General features: G+C 43.9%; 1 protein-coding gene across 4 annotated transcripts in view; it reads right to left on the reverse strand.

Annotated features, from left to right (window-relative positions):
• LOC129480770 (supervillin) overlaps window positions 1-21,467 on the reverse strand; it is a 277,840-nt gene that overhangs the window by 38,586 nt on the left and 217,787 nt on the right. For 3 of the 4 annotated variants that reach the window (XM_063637240.1, XM_055275028.2, XM_055275026.2), the window contains 2 exons: window positions 16,815-16,941; window positions 3,064-3,211 (listed from right to left, as the gene is read on the reverse strand). In XM_063637240.1, the coding sequence (XP_063493310.1) occupies window positions 3,064-3,211; window positions 16,815-16,941 (275 nt within the window). Of the gene's footprint in view, window positions 1-3,063; window positions 3,212-12,450; window positions 12,499-16,814; window positions 16,942-21,467 lie in introns of all 4 variants that reach the window. The other variant, XM_063637239.1, reaches the window with a different exon arrangement.

The following is a 21,467-nucleotide window of genomic DNA, read 5'->3' on the forward strand; positions in this document are numbered from 1 at the left end:
CCTGGACGAACAACATCCAGAGAATATGCAAATCACTATCACGAGGAAAACCAAGTGAATGAATGATTTTGCTCCTTCCTCCTGTGAACGGGAGAAGTATTATAGCATAAAAATTTTAATTAAAAAAACCATTAAATGGTTTAAAACTCAAGTTTTAGTAATATTTTACAAGTACTTCTCATTATGTACATATATTTGATTGATGATGTCAATGAAAGTTTTAAAATTTGTTTCAATTGCCAGAACTGCAAAGGGTTTATAGCCATGAGAAAGTAAACTTTCTTGAAAGATGATAAAGATAAATAAAATCTGGTATCACAGGGTGGGGAGGGAAATCTTCACTCACTAGAAGGATGCTTAAGAGACATCAGAGGAGTTCATTAGCACAGAGGCCGTTAACTGCGCAGCTAATAAACAGGACTGACTCTGAAGGCTGGTTTCCAAAGCAACCGGAGAAATCCATCCCTGTCCTGGCCAGTGCCAGGCAAACCCCGCTGCCATGGCTCCCCCTGCTGGCGGTTCAGGCAGTGGCACTATGCAAAAGTGCTCCCCACCTAGCTAAGGATCCTTAGGGAATGAATGGCTCATGGCAGGGAGATGCAAATTACAAAATGTTAAAACAAAACAAAGATCCCCCACAGCTCTTGTCAATGAATTATAGGTACAACAACCAGTCACCTACTCTCTTTGGGAGCATTTTCACAGATGTCAATGTGGACAAGGGCAGCGGCATTTGGTAGTAAGCACCCACTTACAAATAAATTAGGGTTTTTAAGATAGAAGAAAAGAAACCAAAGCAGAAAGTCATCAAGGTAAAAGCCTGGGCTAGAAGCTGGAAAACCTGAGGTCTGCGTCAAGTTCTCAGTTGCAGTTCTACTTAGTCACTCTGCACCTAAGGATGTGCTTCTGTTAAAGAAGGGTTGGGGCTCACGTTAAAGGAGTTTAAACATGAGTATCCAGTTCTGTGATCTGATGCAGAAAACTGGCAAATGGTACCTTATTCTGTGAGAGTAAATTATCTTATCTTTTCACAATTCCAAGGTGAGGTAAGAACAGATTTCTTAGAAAGGATTCCCTACTAAGATTTGAGTTAATCACAATTCAGGGATTTCCCATGCCTCGCTCCTTCCCTTCCTTCTACAAACATTCATTATGTACCTATAATGAGTTAGGTACTCTTCATAAAAGTGTGGATTAAAGGTTCTGAGAAAAAGAAAAGCTAAGCCTCTATATTTGATGACAAGATGTTAAGAACAAGTGAATGTGAAAATGTATACCACTAAGTTGGGAAATCTGCTTTTAAATAATAGCTTAGAAAATGATGGTATGTGCATATAGGTGACAAAGGGAACCCAAATTTTAATCATTTCCTGCAGGATATGAAATAAAGCCCCAAACACTCTTATGAAGCCTCAAAGCTCTCCAGTACCTTTACTAACCATGTGATATGTAAGTCAGTTTCATAAATTTTTGAATACAGGCATCAAATCAGTTCCAAGAGCTCAGCAGCAGAAGATTGCAGCAGGGACATCCCACTGCCTAGGAACTGAGGACATCTTTTAGACACCTATTAAAGCATATCTGGATTTGGCTTTGGTCAGTCAGAGAAATCAGGTTTGATGGAGAAGGACCTAGGAATTAACCTAAAAGGAAGAGGGAATAAACTTTATTGTGAAAGACTGACTTAGGGTATATGGTTGCCAGGTCAGAAGGAAATGGAAACAATTTAAAAGTAATTATGGGCCGGCGGGGTGGCTCATGCCTGTAATCCCAGCACTTTGGGAGTCCAAGGCGGGTGAATCACCTGAGGTCAGGAGTTCGAGACCAGCCTGGCAAACATGGTGAAACCCCGTCTCTACTAAAAATACACAAATTAGCCGGGCGTGATGGCGCGCGCCTGTGATCTCAAGCTACTTGGGAGTCTGAGGCAGGAAAATTGCTTGAACCTGGGAGGCAGAGGTTGCAGTGACCTGAGATTGTGCCACTGCACTCCAGCCTGGGAGACAGAGTGAGATTCTGTCCCCTCCACCAAAAAAAAAAAAAGAAAAAAAGTAATTATGGGGGCTGGGCACAGTGGTTCATGCCTGTAATCCCAGCACTTTGGGAGGTCAAAGAGGGTGGATCACCTGAGGTCAGGAGTTTGAGACCAGCCTGGCCCACATGGTGAAACTCTGTCTCTACTAAAAAGATGAAAAATTAGCCAGGCGTGGTGGTGGCCGCCTGTAATCCCAGCTACTCAGGGGGCTGAGGCAAGAGAATTGCTTGAACCCAGGAGGTGGAGGATGCAGTGAGCCGAGATCATACCATTGCACTCCAGCCTGGGCAACAAGAGTGAAACTCTATCTAAATAAATAAATAAATGTAATTATGGGAAAGGACCAAAATTTGTTAGCAGATTTGAACTGCTTTCGAAACCTACACTTGCACTCAATTCCAAATGGGTAAGTTTTGAAATAGTGACAAATGGAATTATGCCTCACTGTTTTATGACCTTCAAATATTTCCAAGAATCATATAAAGTTTAAAGAAGATACTATTTATGAAGAAAAGATATTCAGTAGAAATATCTCACAGAACCTACACAAAAAACATTTATAGAATGTCAGTAAGTTTAAAAAATTTTAAAAGAAGGCTGGGCATGGTGTCTCATGCCTGTAGTCCCAGCTACTTAGGAGGCTGAGGTGGGAGGATCACTTAAGCCCAAGAGTTCGAGACCAGCCTGGGCAACACAGCAACACCCCATATCTACATAAAAATTTTTAAAAAGCCAGGCATGGTGTTGCACACCTATAGTCCCAGCTACTAGAGAGGCTGTGGTGGGAAGATTGCCCCAAACCATGAGTTCGAGGCTGCAGTGAGCCATGATTGAGCCACTGCACCCCAGCCTAGGCAAAAGAGCAAAACCCTGTCTCTCAGAAAAAACTTAAAAAGATCATGGTTTCTTGTTTTAAATTGAGTTACCACGTACCACCATGCCCTCCATGGGTAAGTGTGCTCATGTGTGTGCATTGTGCACACACCACACACATGCACACACACACACACGTGCATACACACGCTGACCTTTCTTCACCATCCTGCCAGCCACAGTGAACTGGGTTGAGTCGTTGGCTGCTCCTATGCCTCTTGTCTTCCAGGCCTCCTCTCTCACAGTGATGAGCTGCTTCCTCTCCTCAATCGTCATTTGGCTCTCTCGACTTTCTGTGACCCGCTGTTCATAAATGTACAGAAGAGAAAACAGGAGAAATGACAGTGGTGTGGATCTCAGCCTGCAGCATTTTGTGAGTGAAAAAAGCAGGTAGACAGAGGAGTAAGTATATTGTCCAAAGTTGTTCAAAAATGTTCTATCTGAAATGGGCTCGGCTTCCTTACGTCCAGGTTGGGTGGGAGATCACCACTGGCAATACTGAAACTTTAGATGAACACCTTTGTCCTGTGACTTACTGGTTTGGGACACTGGAGCACCAAAACAATCCTTTGTAAACACAAACAATTAAAAATAGATTGTTTTCATGCCCTGGACTCTACAGGGTTTTAAAGTTTCTCTGTCTTAACCCAGCTAGTTAAACTCAGTTAACTGGGAGATTTTTATCCCTACATACTCACAAAGAAGACGATTGACCTAGAAAACTTTATCCATGTGAGCACACAAGGAACTTGCCCAGTTAGAGACAAGGAAGGCTGGTTAGGAATAAGGGGCAGGAGAAGGTTTTCTGGGACTCTGCTTGCTTTTTCCTGCAGCCATGATGTTCTGTGGGCAGGTAGGCAACCAGGAGAGCCCACAGAAGTGGCTTTAAGCCACGACACATCTGATGTTGAGGATGAACTATGCTAAGACATAACCTACACGCACGATAACATTTCTACTTAAAATGCTCTCAGCAGTTTCTAATTGGAAAGTTTCTGGAGAGATCTGCTTCTTCCATTTCCAAGCCTTTGGTGACGCTCATTAGGCTTGCGGTTGGGGATGTGGCAGGAGGGGAAGGGGAAGAAGCTACAGGAGACTCAAAGGGCATCAGGAAAGGAGGAGGGGCTCAGGACAGGCCTGGGATGGGGAGATGGGGCTGAGGAGGGAGGGAGAGGAGCAGAGATGGAGGCAGAGGACAGGGCTCACACCACTGTGTGATGTGTATTGGGGAGAAGAGTGTACGTGGAGGTCGCGGGCGACACCAGGGCAGGAGGTCCTCAAACGCTGGCCGGCAGAGTTTGCTTTTCCTCTGTCTTCAAGCCGTCCCTCCCTGCACCACAAGACCCTGTCTATGGCGAGGCACAGGGCTGGGTGGGGAGTGGGGGAGAAGCACAGGAGCTGTGGAGCTAATGCCAAGGAAGGAAGAGTGGAAAGGTGCCCCCTCCAGAGCAGAAGGCACGTCCCTGGCTGTCACCTGCAGGTCTCCTCTGGAAGGGGCTCTGGGGGCCGTTAATGGCCTCCTGACTTTGGCCTCTCACTTTCCCCTGTCTTTTGGACTCGAGGAAGGTCATTGCTGCTAGTGCATCTGCTTTCAAACTACATCTGAGCACTCCACACCTTCTTCTAGCAGGTTCCCCAGATTGCTGCTAGCGCATCCGCTTTCAAACTACTTCTGAGCACTCCACACCTTCTTCTAGCAGGTTCCCCAGATTGCTGCTAGCGCATCCGCTTTCAAACTACTTCTGAGCACTACTCAACTTCTTCTAGCAGGTCCCCCAGCTTTTCTGCCTTCCCAAGGCGTTTTCCTGGGCTAAGAAGTCACTGTGGATCAGTGTGATCCTAAGGCCTCGCACTGACACAGGGTAGGACTCGGAGAGCGCCAAGTGAAGCCCATCGTAGAGATTCTCTTCCCCGATGCCGTTTCTCCTCACTATGGCAAACCACTTCCCTTAACTGACCCACGAGAGAGAACTTCCTGATTCAGGAGGGACAGGCAGAGAGTGGAGATGGGGATAGTTCATTTTCTTAACCCCGTGGAATGATGGGAGTTGACAGAGGAAAGGCGCCTTCTCTTCCTTTCCGGCAGCATAAAACCAGGTCTGCACTGGGAAGATTTGGTTTAAGCTATGAACGTGGACGTCTCCATCATCTAAGTGATGACTCTTTCTTTCACAGGATTGTTCTATAAAGCCCTCATAGCCAGAAGTGATTTTGAGGTCCCTGCCAATTTAAATTAGGTTAAAAACCTTTTCCTAAATAGATATGACAACCAAATGCGATGCATGATCCTGGCTTGAATCCTAGATGGGGTGGGGGCTACAAAGGGCATTATTGGAGGAAATTGACACAATTTTAAGATGGATGTAGATCAGATAAATATTAACTTCCTCATATTATAAACATTAACTTCCTCATCTTGATCACCATATTGTGGTTATGGGAGGAAATATCTGTGGCTTTAGGAAATACACACTCAAATATTGAAAGGTAGAGGAGCACAATGTTTCCAAACTACTGGCACATAGTTGGGGTGGGAAAAATGAGGTAGGGGAAGAGAAGGCAAGAAAGTGTGGTGAGGAGTGGAGGGAGGAAGGGAGGGAGAGTGAAGGAGGGGGGCCAGTGTCAACGATGAGTGGTCTGGTAAAGGTTATGAAAGTGCTCTGCCTATAATGGAAATTTTTCTGTTAGTTTAAAATTTTATCAAAATTAAAAGTTACTAAAATTTTTTCCTAAAAACCTTAACATTTCCCCTCGTGATCGGTGAGAAGCCCCTAACTCCAAGTAACTCTCTGAATCATGTGTCCTTTTCAAATAAACGATGAGGTTCACTTGCCCGAAAGACCTCATCAAAATTCAACAGAGTATGTTTTCTTTGAAAATGAAGTTTCAGGAGTGAATTTTAATCAAACCAAGATGGCACTTGGCTTCAAATATTTCCAAGAAACATATCAAGTGCCAAGAGAGTTGGCGTCTCCAAAGGTCCAGCCATCACTATGGTGACTCACTATTCACTTAGTTAACTCTGTGGTGAATTCTCTCAGGCATCTGGACAGTCCAGGGTGGGGTAGTGGGTGTGGATGGTGACTCAGAAAGATGGTGGCCTTGAGTCAACAATTTTGTTTTTCAAAGCACTGGGATTCCCCCAGAGCCCCTTACGCACACGATGGATACAAACTTTGGGATGATACAACCATTTTAGAATTTAAAGCTCCCATTCGTTTGCCAGACCTAGGGCAAGAAGAAATAATTTTTACTCCCTTCTGAATAATGATATTAAACACAAATGTTTTTGTTTTTCTAGAAATTTTGTCTTAACTTTGCTACTTACTAGGGTTGGCTTACGACCCCGATTGCTGCAATTCGACTTTACGTGGCTCTAGAAGGGTGTAAAGCATATACAGTTTGTTTATTCTCTAAATAATCTAATAAATATTTATCACAATTTAGAACTCAAAATGTGAGAAGATATATATATATATTTTGTTCATTTGATTTTTTTAAGCTTAAAACTTCATTATTGTCTTGTTTTTTTCCTTCTAAATTTTTCTTTCCTTGTTTAGAGAAGGATGTAATATATATAATAATAAGTACTGTGTCATTTTTCCAGGTTTAGCTGACACGTTTGGGATTGGCTAGAATAGTACGAGAGAGTTGAGGAAGAATCTAAACAGAAACCTACCCCATCTATCCTTCATTCTTTCAAAGATAGATCCCATGAATGTGGTGGGGAAAGGCAGAGAGAGAGAGGGTGGAGGAGAAAATGAGTATTTGTGTATGTGTATGCACGTGTGTGTGTGTGTGTGTGTGTAGAAGGTAGTGAAACGGTAGAAAGGAGGTTCTTTTCTTAGGGATGGTCAGATACTTGGTACGTCACAGCTTGAAACCGTGCAAAGGACGAATCAGCACGAATGCTTTTAGGTTGCCTGATGTTGCTGATGGGTTTCTTTCTCTCAGTATACACTGACTGAAAAATCATAGCAAATCTCACTTAACGTTTCTCACGCAGGGATGTGATCCAACAACAGAGCATAGAACTAAGATGTATTATAAGGATTAGGGCGGATATAAGGGTCAAACTCTTCCACAACCAGAGAGCTTTATTGAAATAAAATATTGTGACCTGGCTTTAAAATTTTTTTTATCTTATTCACATGTAGTTAAACTGTAAAGAAAGAAATTATAAGAGCGCATATTAAGTAATAGAAATAAAGTGAAAGGAACAAAGTTGTACTTTTCAGTTTTCAAAAATGCTAAGATCATTTCAAATTCTATGCACTATGAAAGAAATTTAGCTTTGCCCCTTCCTTAAGAGAAATTTCAGTCCCTCGTCACTGCATACAGCCTCAAGTACCCCGAATAAAAGATGAAGAAAAGATCACAGGTCAAGGCTCAGACCTTGAAGTAAGTGGTTTCCAGTCCTGTCACCATCTACCAGCTCCTAAGATGAAAGGAAGGGAATAAAGTAAAATCTTCTTCTGGTACAGCCCTGAGGCATGTGAGAAAGAAGAGAATTCAGGTTGAAGCCGGACACAGAGACAAACAGTCCATTTAGACAGCGCCTGTGTGCTTTTTTTCTTCTCTGAACCTTTGTATTATTAAATATTAAGATACCAGTACTGCTGGAAGAAAGAAAAGGAGTGACTTGACCTCTGAAAACACAGATGAGCTAGTGCTACATACCCAGTATATAAACTATTTATATTTAGCTGGGAAAAATTGTTCAGAGGTAAAAATGTATAATTTTTTGAAATTTAAATTTCGAAATGATGAAACAGAAATGCCTTTGGCAAATGTTAATTTCCTTTAAACTTAACAATATATGGAGATGTATTCCATGTTCATGGATAAGAAGACTCAATTTTGTTAAGATGGCAGGTTTTCCCAACTTGATCTATAAATTCGATGCAGTTCCAAAGTCCCAGCAAGAGATTTTGTAGATACTGACAAACTGATCTTAAAGTTTACATGGAAAGGCAAAAGACCCAGAATAGCCAACACAACACTGAAGGGGAAGAAAAAAGTTGGAGGACCAACACCAGTCAACTTCAAGATTTACTATAAAGCCAAGGTAATCAAGATTGTGTGGTACTGATGAAAGAAGAGTCAAATAGATTAATGGAATAGAGAGCTCAAGAATAGATTCATATAAATTTAGTCAACGGATCTTTAAGAAAGGAGCAAAAACATTAGAATGAAGAAAAGATAGTATTTTTCAACAAATGATGCTGGAATAACTGGACACTCACATGTAAAAAAAAATCTAGATACAAATTTTCCACCATTCCCCAAAATTAACTCAAAATGGATCACAAAGGCCTAACTGTAAAAATTAAAACTATAAAACTCCTAGAAGATTGCATAGGAGAAAATTTAGATTATCTTGGATTTGGTGAATAGTTTTTAGATATAACACCAAAGGCAATATCCACAGAAGAAATAACTGATAAGCTGAACTTCACTGAAATTAAAGACTTCTGTAAAAGACACTGTTAAAAGAATGAGAAGACAAACTACAGAATGGGAGAAAATATTTGCAAAAGATGTATCTGATAAAGGACTACTACCCCAAATATACAAAGAACTGTTAAAACTCAACAATATGAAAATGAACAACCAGATTAACAGATGGGAAAAACATCTGAATAGATACCTCACCAAAGAAGATATAAGACAGAAAATAAGCACACGGAAATATGCGCGCAACATCATATCTGCAAATCTCATCATTAGAGACTTGCAAATTAAAACAAGGTGACATTATTACACATCAATTAGGATGGCAAAAATGCAAACACTGACAACACCAAATGCTGGCAAGGATATGGAGCAACAGGAACTCTCATTCATTGCTGATGGAAATGCAAAATGGTACAGTCACTTTGGAAGACAGTTTGGAGGTTTCTCACAGAACTAAACATACTCTTACCATATGATACAGCAATCATGCTCCTTGATACTCAAATGAGTTGAAAACTTACGTCCAAATAAAAGCCTGCACATGGATGCTTCTAGCACTTTATTCATAATTGCCAAGACTTGGAAGCAACCAAGCTGTCCTCCAGTAGATGAATAGATAAATAAACTGTGGCATGTTCAGATAATGAAATATTATTCGACAACACAAAGATAAAAGCTTTCAAGCCATAAAAAGACACAGTGGAGGCTCACACCTGTAATCCCAACACTGTGAGAGGCTGAGGTGGGCAGATCACCTGAGGTTAGGAGTTTGAGACCAGCCTGGTCAACATGGCGAAACCCCGTCTCTACTAAAAATACAAAAAAATTACCTGGGGTGTGGCGGCAGGCACCTGCAATCCTAGCTACTCGGGGGGCTGAGGCAGGAGAATTGCTTGAACCTGGGAGGTGGAGGTTGCAGTGAGCCAAGATTGCACCACTGCACTCCAGCCTGGGTAACAGAGTGAAACTCCATCCCAAAAATAATAATTATTATTATAATTTAAAACTAAAATTTTAAAAAGACAAGAAGAATCTTAAATGCAAATTACTAAATGAAAGAAGCCAATCTGAAAAGGCTACATACTGTGTGATTCCAATTCAATGACATTCTGGAAAACAGTAAAAAATGACCAGTTGCCAAGGACTGGGCGGTGAGAGTGATGAACAGGCGGAGCACAGGGGATCTTCAGGGCAGGGAAACAATTCCGTATGATAGTGTAATGGTGGACATATGTCATTAAGTATTTGTCAAAACCGAGAGAACGGACCACACCAAGAGTAAATTTTAACATAATCTATTAACTCTGGGGATAATGATGTGTCAATGTAAGTTCATCAGTGGTAGCAAATGTGCCACTCTGGAGGGGGATGTTGGTAATTGGGGAGGCTGTGTGGGAGGGCAGGGATGATGTAGGAACTCCGTACTTTCTGCTGTGAACCTACAACTGCCCCCAAAAAATAAATTCTTCTGAAAAATATATCTAGTTGTCCCTCAGTGTCTATGGGGGACTGGTTCAAGGACCTCCTACAGATACCAAAATCCACAGATGCTCAAGTCCCTGATATAAAATGATGTAGGATTTGCACACAGCCTGTGCACATCCCCCCCGTGCACTTTAAATCATTTCGTGATGACTTATAATACCTAATACAAGGTAATGTTATGTAAATAGTTGTTCTGCTGTATTGGTTTTTAATTTTTAATTGTTGTTTTGTTCTTTTTTATTGGTTTTATTCCCAAGTATCCCTAGTTGGTTGAATCCTTGGATGCAGAACCAGAAGAGAGGAAGGGCCGACTGTATACACTTAAAGATTTCAATAATAAATCTTTTCCTTTAAAGTTTAATATTGACTTATTTCGAAGAAACACAAGCTCACTTCCCCCGTTCGTGATGGGACAGGAAGTTTGCTCCACATTTCAGCCCCTTTCTTGGGGTGGACACTGGCTGGGTACGCAGGGCCTGGGCTCTTACAACCAGCATTTCCAGCTTCGGGGAAAGGAACCAGGAGAGTGCGGGAAAGGCCGCCCCAGGGAGAAGAAGTGAGGAGTTTCCATTTGTGAAGAGGCGAGATGATGACGGGAAGACCCCAGACACCTTCTCTGTCAGCTTCGCATGTGAAACCCTGAGCCGCTCATTCAACAACTGCTGGTGCTGCTGGAGCAGGCCCATCGCGGCACCGTCAGAGGCCACCCGAGAGCTAAGAAAGCCCCAGTCTTGCTGCGGAGGCAAGGCCCTAGAGGTAGGAGACAGAGGCCCTAGAGGGAGGGGACAGAGGGCCTAAGAGGGAGGGGACAGAGGGCCTACGAGGGAGGGGATAGAGGCCCTACGAGGAAGGGGACAGAGACCCTAGAGGGAGGGGACAGAGGCCCTATGAGGGAGGAGACAGAGGGCCTAAGAGGGAGGGGACAGAGGCCCTACCAGGGAGGGGACAGAGGGTCTAAGAGGGAGGGGACAGAGGCCCTATGAGGGAGGGGACAGAGACTCTATGAAGGAGGGGACAGAGGCCCTATGAGGGAGGGGACAGAGGCCCTAGAGGGAAGGGACAGAGGCCCTATGAGGGAGGGGACAGAGGGCCTACAGGGAAGGGACAGAGGCCCTAGGAGGGAAATGATGGGGCAAAGCCTGGCAGGGAGGAGATGGGAGCCTGGCATTCATAGAAAAGTGGATGGTGCCACTTTGCAGAGCTGTTTTGACACCAAGGACATTCCATGGGGAAATAAAAAAAAAACAGCCGTTCCTATTTTTCATGTTATTCACCCACACAGTGGCTCAGCCCAGGCTGGGGTCTGCCCTCTGGGGTGGGGTTCAGAGAGGCTACAGTGAGGATGGAGGGAAGGGGCAGGGGGTCCGTGGTCTCTTGCTTTAATAGGGCCATTGGAACCAGCTCCTCCTGATTCTTTAATAGGGCCACTGGAGGGGCCTCCCCTCGCTGAATCTTCCTCCCTGTCCCTCCACACCCCAAACCACCTCCACCATATCCTCCTCCTCTATGAACTGAGCAGGACAACATCCTCACTGAGCTGGAGCGAAGAACGCGGCGGCGTCTCCTGGGCTCCTGACTCAGGATCCAAGCTTGGAGGCTGAAAGGGGACACTCTCCTCTTAAACCAGTTTCCTGACTATGAGGTGAATTAATACCATCAAGTCCACCTGAAAATCTGAACCAAGGATCAGTGTGTGTGTGACTGACCCTAAATATATGAAGAACCAATTAAACACACATATGCACACACTTAAAGACACACACACACTCTCATAGACACACACACTCAGACACTCTCACAGATACACACTCATAGATACACACACACTCTCATGGACACATACACAATTGTACTGCTACACACACACACACACACACACCCCTCTCTTTCAAAGTGAAATGCACCAAATAAGTTATTTCCCCAAATTAAACAGAAGTTCTTTTCCTATTGCTCAGAAATTGCAGTGAGGCTTAAGATGAGCGGCTTTTCCTCACCTGATTAATCGACACAAAAGACAGGTATTTATGGGCAGCAGGAATAGCAGGAGAATAAGTAGAAGCATATACGGGTTCCTACAGAGCAAAGCAAGAGGGTTTAAGGTGAAAAGAGAAGATTTATCAGAGCGGGGCAGGGCAGGGATGTGGGGGAGGGAGAGACAAAACCATGATCTTTCTAACAAGATGTTAATTTACTCAGTGCAATTTCAGTTCTCTTTTCAAGAGAGTCCTCCCTTGAATGCTAATGCTAAAGTAAATCCACACAAGCGCGGCAAATATACCTGAGTCAGCTTTGTGCAGTAATTAAATGAGTTAATTTATGGAAGATTGTCAGTTACAGAGAGAGGAACCATGACTTTCATTAACAGTTTTAACATTTAACAGAAAATATCATCTTCTTTAAAGTATTTTCATTACATGATTAAAAAAATAGTTTAAGGGCACGGGCTCAGGTCCCCACTCCAGACAAAGGCTGTGTCTCCTCTGGAGATAAGAAAAGCACCAGGGCGGGCGCACGAAGGAACCACCCAGGATCAGAATCACCCACACAAAGTGTAATTCTGGCCACCATCAAGAGGACACCTGTGTTAGAGTCAGGCTTACCCAAAGCAGATTAGAAATGGCACTATCATCCGCAACTCCTCCTTCTTCCTACAGGTTAAAACAAACAGGGAACATGACAGAGTATTGGAAGAGAAGAGCCTCGTCAGGGCATCGCAGTCACCTTCAAGTATTTCATGCCTGGGTTCAAACAGCAGCATGCATGTGCTCACACAATAGGGTGATGTGAACCTCAGGCCAACTCATTCCCTGACTGCAGTATGATCATATGGAGTTTAGAGGGCATTCCATCAGCCTTTCTCTCCCTCCCATCCTCACACTTTAAAGTGACTTCATTCTCCTGAACTATGATCTGGAATCTCAATGGCAGCAGACACTGAGAATATAAATGTGCCAGATTCACCTTTCTTGAAATTTCAGGCACTTGTTCTGGGGCTGTCATGGATCTGAGCTGGATACACTGACCTCACAGCTGCTGAAGCACAGGAGGGTAACCAGTTCCCTCTGGAACTCAGAAACAGACACAGGGTTTTAATGGCCAAGTCTATAAAGGGTTTTCACTTCTTGGAAAATGTCTAATTCGCTGGATGACTATCTTCACAAAAGACGTGGGAGCCACCCTGTGTGCCTTAATGTCAAGTAAACCGAAATAGGGTTGGAATTGAAAATAACTATTTGGTGAAAATAAATACATAACTGAAAGTTAGTTGTAACAGAGACTCCTGCCAAACCACTTCTTTGAGACTTTGCTTCGTTTGATTTCTCTCTGGTGGAATGAGTTACTCTGGAGGAAAGTGTACACAAGCCATGCTCAAGTGCACATAAACCACACCGTGCAGACCAGACCAAATCCACAAAACAGACAGCTTTACCATCTTTAGACCAAGTACATATGCTACAAGACTCACACATGTTTAAGTCAGGTTAGCCTGGCCTAGACTATACCAAGAACAGGAGAAAGATAAGAAGGGCAGCAAGGAAGAGAAAGAGAAAGAGGGGGAGAGAGAAAGGGAGAGGGAGGAGGAGAGAGAGAGAGAGACTGAGAGAGAGAGAGAGAGAGAAATACCCAAACAGTTTAATGACAGAACTAGCTAGGTAAACAATTAGTGCTCTTAAGCTCTTGATCATCAATCCTCATTTTGTGGGGGTGGGGTGGGTAAAATGAGGAAAGAAGGAACTGCTGGTAAGTTTCCCATTCCCTGAGATGTGCTTGATTTTTCAGTATAGAAATGAAAACTCCAGGCTGGGCACGGTGGCTCACGCCTGTAATTCCAGCACTTTGGGAGGCCGAGGCAGGTGGATCACCTGAGGTCGGGAGTTTGAGACCAGCCTGACCAACATGGAGAAACCCCGTCTCTACTAAAAATACAAAAAATTAGCCGGGTGTGGTGGTGCGTGCCTGTAATCCCAGCTACTTGGGAGGCTGAAGCAGGAGAATCGCTTGAACGTGGGAGGCGGAGGTTGCGGTGACTCGAGATCGCGCCATTGCACTCCAGCCTGGGCAACGAGAGTGAAACTTCGCCTCAAAAAAAAAAAAAAAAGAAAAGAAATGAAAACTCCAGCTTAGTATCTATTCACGGGCCCAAAATTTGTTTTGTTTTTGTTTGAGACAGGGTCTTGCTTTGTCACCTGGGCTGGAGTGCAGTGGCACAAATACTGCTCATTGCAGCCTCAACTTCCTGGGCTCAAGCGATCCTCCTGCATCAGCCTCCCAAGTAGCTGGGACCACAGGCGTGCGCTAGTTAATTTTTGTAAACATGGGGTTTTACCACGTTGCCCAGGCTGGTCTCAAACTCCTGGGCTCAAGTGATACTCTTGCCTTGGCCTCCCAGTGTTGGGATTACAGGCATGGCCATTGCGCTTGGCTCCAAAGTAAATCTTAACATAATAAAAGACCTAAATGAGATGCTGGCTGGGGCCCCTCAAATATGTTTCCTTTTGAGACCAATCCATTGACAGAAACAAAACAGTTATAGATTTTCCAAGACATCCTTTAATGTATTTTTTAATGTGACTCTGAGAAAATTTCAAAATGACCTACGTGGCACACATTCTATTTTTATAGGACGGTGCTGACTTCCATGATGCATGTATTTTCATAGGGGCAGTGGAAGGAACTTCTAGAGTCCCCTCTCTTTCCTGTCTCTTCTACATTTCCACAGACTGCACACTCACTGCAGCAGGCTCTCAGCACACAAAAGGAACGCAGGAACCGTGAAGGGCGTGATGAGCTGACCATAACGCCAGCTCCTTTCTGCCCTTGGTGCTAAAGATGGAAGGTTCTGGCACCTGCTCTCCAGGGTACCTCTCCATCAGCAAGGCTAGAGCTATTCCGTGCAGCAAGCGCCCCTGTTCAGGCCCCATCTGTCATGACTGTCTGTCCCTCTCCAAGGCAGCATTCAGACACCCTGCAAGCAGTGGGCATGTCAAGCCTCCTCAGCTATTTGGGGACTCCCTTAAGACAGACCAGGTTTAAGGCGCCTCACCCACCACATCTGAGCACAGCCAGCAGGTGACTGAAAAACAGTGCCAGCCCTTGGGAAGGAATGAACTGAGGGGTTGTCAGAGGCCGTCTGAGAAACACCTGACCTCAACAGAACCTGAGATTGCCCAATGTGGGCTACAAAGGCCTAAAATAGATCCGCTTATTTTAACATCAAAGAGCTTATTGTCTCCAGCCAAAGGGAAGCAGGCCACTGAGAAGAGTGGGAGAGTTCAGTGTCTGCAGAAACAGCAGCCTCTACGCGCCCAGAGGCAGCATTTCCCATTCCAGCCCCAGCCTGCTTGGAAGCCCCGGGGCTTCAGGTCACTGGGTTTTCGACCCCAGGGGCAACTGCAGTCAACTGGCCTCTCTTGCCTTCTAAAAACCTTAGCCCGCGTTCACGCGGTTCCGATCTCATCCTCCACTCAGAGCCTTCTGGCTTCCACACCTAAGGTGATCCTCCGTTCTTCTAAGGGGGTAGCATGCCTATTTCACTATTCACCAGGAACCTCTCCTGCTTCGTGCTTTTTGGCTTCATTTAAATTTCCACCAGCTCTCTGGGACTCCCAGTTCCTGATGGGCCGGGGAGTCTCTGCACCTTCCAAAATGATGGACAAGGGGCCAGGCGCTGCTTGGTGCCAGGACATGGCAGGTTTGCTAATGAGGAATGTGTTAAAGTTGTTTTTGAAGCAAAGATTTCAAGATTCTTTTAAATAAAGTTTGTGAGTACCGGGGACACATTATTTGACAGATGGATTTTCTTTCACTTCAGGATCTCATTTTTGAAATCTGAATTTCACACAGTGTGTGAAAAATATGCGCATGCGTATACTTTCTCAATATCTAGTTATATTTGAGAATTTTACAAATGGCCGAGGGTTAAATGTCTTTAGTTAAATTATCTTTAACACCATGTATGTCTCAAAGAAGAGAATTCAAATCGCCATTCCAGTGTAACCTAAGAAGACACAGAAGTATCAGAGGAAATAGTGTCAGAACTCCTGACTCACACTTCTATGTGAACATCTCATTTTTATGTAAGTTTCTTAATGATTGAAAGTCACACTCATCATCTCTCCCTTCCACAGATGCTTAACTTATTTTAGAGCTAGAAGGGGCCTGGGGATCATCTGGTTGAAAGCATTCTTTTTCTTTTCTACTTGAAGGCTCCTGATCCTAGAAAGTGACCAGGGAGTGTGTCACTGGTGCATCATTTCGCCTCCAGCCAGAAGGTGCATTTGCAATTGTAGGGCCAGCCAGCAAGTAAGTCACCATCAGTTTCGAAAGTGTGCACTACCTGGTCAAAAGCTGGTCACCATCACATCTGTGATTTAACAATTCATAATACTTTTGCATATGAAATGCTTGCTAGTATTGATCACCATGCATTACCTAATTTTGTTTCAACTTACACATTACTGTACATTCTCAATAAAAGGCATAGCTACTCATGAAACACGCTTAAATGATGAACTAAATACTCATAAACCACAATTAAGTCCTTATTTTTTATACTTAGGTTTAAAATCTCTGCATAGGAAACACAAGTCTGTATTTTACATGCAACTTAAAGATATTAGTGGTGAATTCAATTTTTTTCATTATAAAGGCTTTAATAACACACTAAAGCCAGACTTCATTGAAGAAGGTTTTTAAACTGAAGAAAAAGTCCACACTTTAAAATTCAGGCACTTGCTTGCTGACACAGTGTGTGTGTGTTGCTGATCTTGGTTCTAAAACATCTCCAGGCACAGCCTTCTACCCAATTTTAGCTGCTCTGTGACAGGCTCTCAGTGTGTACCCTAAGGGCAAAAACGCACAAATGCTTCACGGAGTAGGAATTAGGTGGCACATGCTTGTCTCTTTGATGCACTTCCAAGAGTGATGTTAGTCTGAAGGCTTTTCCTAACACGGGGAACATTACCTTCTTGATGAGGGACCGCCCTGCTTCCTGGGTGTGCAGGCTGCTGGCCGGTGCCTTGCCGCCCTCCTGCCTCCTGCTGAGTCTGTTCCTCCAATCTTCCTCCCCGCTTTTCTTCAACAATGCCAGTCTAGGAGGAAAACATGCCAGCCACAAAGAGTTCAGCACCAAACTCTTCCTTGTAATGGAACCATAATCTAGGTATGTGAGAAGCCTTTGGCCAAGACATGACCATAGCCACCTCATTTTAACATTTTGAATTTCATTTATTCGGAAGACAGCATGTCTGGAAAAATAATTAAGTCCCTTTTCTAAGATGGCCCCGAAGATTTTACAGTTGATTGAAACACAGAGCTGAAATCTGACTTGCTAGATAAAAGATGCACCATCATTCCAGCCAAGGAATGTCTGTTCCTTGGCCTTGGGCTGAAAGCAAGAGAACCGTCTCCAGAGAAAAATGTCTTCTAGCGACGCCTTCTGGTCACTTGTGAAATAACATTAAAGGACTAAAGCTGTGTTAAAGAAAATGATGCAGGCATGGGCTTAAAAACACAAAGCTGGCCAGGCACGGTGGCTTCCGCCTGTAATCCTAGCACTTTGGGGGGCTGAGGCGGGTGGATCACGAGGTCAGGAGTTCGAGACCAGCCTGGCCAATACGGTGAAACCCCGTCTGTACTAAAAATACAAAAATTAGCCAGCGGGAGGCTGAGGCACAAGAATCGCTTGAACCCAGGAAGCGGAGGTTGCAGTAAGCCGAGATAGTGCCACTGTACTCCAGCCTGGGTGACACAGTGAGACTCCGTCTCAAAAAACAAACAAACAAACAAAAACATAAAGCCATGAAGCACTTACAGTCTCTTAATATCATCCCTTTCAATTAGAGGTAAAATTTGATGTTTATGACTGTTTCTCCTCAGGTGTTCTAAGCCCTGTTCTTTTCCTAAAAATGAATTTGATCATTCTTATCCATCTTCTTTAGAAAGAAACTATTTTTTACAAACCCATTTTTTAAAATTATCACTTCAATTTTCCTCAGGGGAAGGATATATCCGAAAAAAAGAATCTAATTAACTGATATTGTTAACTAACCTACTTTAGCTCAATGATGATGTGACTTGATAGGAAGCTGCTTGAATACTGGAATCCTGAAAGGTTATTTTTCACAAACGTGAGGCTGTTTCAGCTAACTGTATTGCATGAATGAAGAAATCTTAGGTATTTACGTTGGACAAACAAACATGGGAAAGATAAAAGGTAAAAAAAAAAACAGATGGTGATCATTAAACTCATTTGAGCTGATGCTCAAACAATTTAAAGAGTAGGGAAAAGCCAGATTACTAGATCTTTTTCCCTCTGTGCTGGACCTGATGGGCTAGGTCTTATTGATATCACTAATGCATAATCCATAAATGGTATAAATATTTTTATCCATAAATATTAAATCCATAAATATTTTTTATTGTTATAAATTTGTTTTAGAGACAAGGTCTTCCCTTTGTCACCAGGTCTGGAGTGCAGCGGCACAATCACGGTTCACTGCAGCCTCGAATTCCTGGGCTCAAGTGACAATCCTGCCTCGGCCTCCAGAGTAGCTAGGAAGACAGGTGTGCATCACTGTGCCTGGTTAATTTTTAAAATTTTTATTTTGTAGAGACAAGGTCTTGCTATGTTGCCCAGGCTGGTTTTGAACTCCCGGGCTCAAGCAATTCTTCCATGTCAGCCTCCAGAGTAGCTAGGACTACAGTTGTGCACCACTACACTAGGCTAATTTTTAAAATTTTTATTTGGTAGAGACAGGCTCTTGCTATGTTGCCCAGGCCAGTTTTGAACCCCTGGCCTCAAGCGATCCCCCTGCCTCAGCCTCTCAAAGTGCTGGGATTACAGGCATGAGACACTGCGCCTAGACAACAGTGTATTTTTAAGCAGCCCATCAGCTTTGGTCCCAATTTGGCCACTCCCTTTGAGTATCTCGGTTCTCCCTCCTATATCTGTCACATCAGGAACTGGTCAGATGATCTCTAAGGGTCCTTCTTCCAAGCTTCCCGATTCCCATTAAATATTTGTTTTAGAGATGGGATGAGATATATCCTATGATAAATGTTTTGTTAAGTTAATAAGAAAACACATTTTGTTGTATTTAAGAATCCAGTGACATCTACATGTGTGTACACAATTACACCTTGTACTTACCTACTCACTCAGTCAAATAATGGGAAGTAAAGCCGTGAAGAAAGGAATCCCCCAAAGGAGGCAGGAGCTTCGAACTCTGGACCTGTCCCCTTCCTCAATCTCTTCCTTCTCCGCACTTCCTTTCTGTTTTCCTCTTTCTGCTAAGTGACAGCAGATAAGATCTCAAGTGCTCATTCTCTAGAACTGTGGTAAGGCTGCCTTATCAATCTCATGCAGATCCCTTTGGGTCAAGGTCTCATTTAGTCCTAACTCCTGTAATTCTCGAATGTTTAACAACACCCTGCATGCTACAAAAGCTAGTTCATGGGCTTGGACACGAAGTCTAAATTCCTTCAAGAGTTTTAATCTGCAACATTTCATACTATATAATGACTATGATTCATCTTTTCTCCAATTATTTTGAATGAGTCAGTTTTATTCTAATAAAATAATCTCACAAAATGAAATCATTAAAAGAAATTCATATTTGCATGCTGTATTTGAGCTTTCAAAGCATCAATAAATGAGACTTTCAAAAAGTAAGCATGCCAGCACTTTAATACCCAAATGAGAAGTCCTTCCAGTTCATCATCTTGTGGAGCCAGGCACTCATCTCACTGATATTCTCCCTGCAAACTGGCCTCAGAACCAGCTTCTCTCACTTCACCTTCGACCCAGGCCAGCAGCTACTCCTCCTGAACATCCACCTTGTTAATCAGATTGGATCCAAATGATGAATTTTTAAAAAATCAAATTCATCTTCCTGAGTTGAGTTCATTAAAAGTCATGAGCTCCGGTCTTTGAAGACCTTCTCAAAAAGAAGCTCTCAAAAGTCTGGGGCAAGGACACCAGCACCTATGTCGTCGGACGGTTTCCCTGGTGGTTACTTTGTGGCATCTAAAACTGACTTAGAAAAACACAAGCTGTGGCATCTGAGATCACCGCCTCATCCATCTTATATTCTGCCGATCTGCACGGCGACCCCTAGGACACTGGGAATTGTTATTCCCATTCTGACGGACAAGAAACACGGGTACATCGGGGTCAAGAATTCCATTGACTGAGGTCACACTGGATGTTAGTGGGCAGAGAGACGTGACTGCAGCCCTTGCCTGCCTGTGCGTAGCTTGTTTCACTGCGGTAGAACATTAGCTGACCAGACACATTTTTGCCACATCGTTTTAGGAATGGCATAGGATTCTGGCTTTCTTATAAAGTTTTTCCCACCATGGGATGGCCTCCAAAGAATTCCTCCATTCCAAAACCCTGAAATTTTGCTTCTACATGTGCTGGCAGGGTTACCATTAGGGACTTCCGAAGGCTACAGAGTAACCAGAATAATCTGGAAGAAACTGTGCTTCCATGGAGCCCACCTGGCACTTGGAGCCAGCCCTCGCCTCCAGCCTATGGAGCACATGATGAATAACTCGAAAATAACACGCACTAAAACTTGAGTGTGTTCTTCCTGTCCCTTTAGATTTCCTCATTGGTGTCCACCACGCTGAGGAGGGAGGGAGATCTTCCCAAATGTGTTCCTTCCTCCTGTGAGCTCACAGCCCTCCGGCTCACCGCAGACCGCCAGGCTCTGAGAGGGTCGAGGAGCTGACGTCTGGGTCTACGCAGGACATAAATTCCTGCTGGTGCAATTCAAACAACTGTCAGCGCTTCTAACAACTGCCAAGCTGAAGTGCTGTTTGCAGGACTGTGATGCCGGGAGCCTGGGCAGCGGCTTGGCCTAGGCTGTGTGAACCCAGGGAGAGGCACGACACTGGCCAGCTCACCCGACGCCTGGCCCAGGGCCACCATGACAGGTGCCTGCCAGGACACCCGGGGAAACGATGCCTCCTCTTCCATAACCCACACTATTCCAGCAGGGAATGCTGGCCTGAGAGCCCTGCTTGGTAAGAACAAGGACTTCAGGCTCAGAGCCGTCAGGGCTGGGTCAAACAGGAGACACAACAACCATATGCCCCTAATATTAAATAAGATGTGTTTTCTCTCTTTCTTGTTTAGAATTTTCCCTTCATTTTAGAGAATTACAGGCAGCCCACAGATCTCAGATAGGGCTGAACAGCACACATAAGTACTTATATTAGATCTTGGTCTTGGCTGGTTCACAAGTTGGAGAAGTGAATGAACTAAAGTGTCTTTTAAATGAGAGACAAATCAAACATTGGAAAAGGAGGGCCAGGCGTGGTGGCTCACACCTGTAATCCCAGCACTTTGGAAGGCTGAGGTGAGAGGATCACTTGAGGCCAGGAGGTAGGAGACAAGCCTGGGCCACAGAGCAAGACCCCATCTCTACAAAAAAAAAAAAAAAAAGTCAGCTGAGCATGGTGGTGTGTGCCTGTAGTCCCAGCTACTTGGGAGGCTGAAGTGGGAGGATCATTTGAGTCCCAGGAGGTGGAGGCTGCAGTGAGCTATGATCACACCACTGCACTCCAGCCTGGACAACAGAGCAAGACCCTGTCTAGAAAAATAAAAGAA

This window comes from Symphalangus syndactylus, chromosome 4 (assembly GCF_028878055.3).
Source record: "Symphalangus syndactylus isolate Jambi chromosome 4, NHGRI_mSymSyn1-v2.1_pri, whole genome shotgun sequence".
NCBI classification, from domain to species: domain Eukaryota; kingdom Metazoa; phylum Chordata; class Mammalia; order Primates; family Hylobatidae; genus Symphalangus; species Symphalangus syndactylus.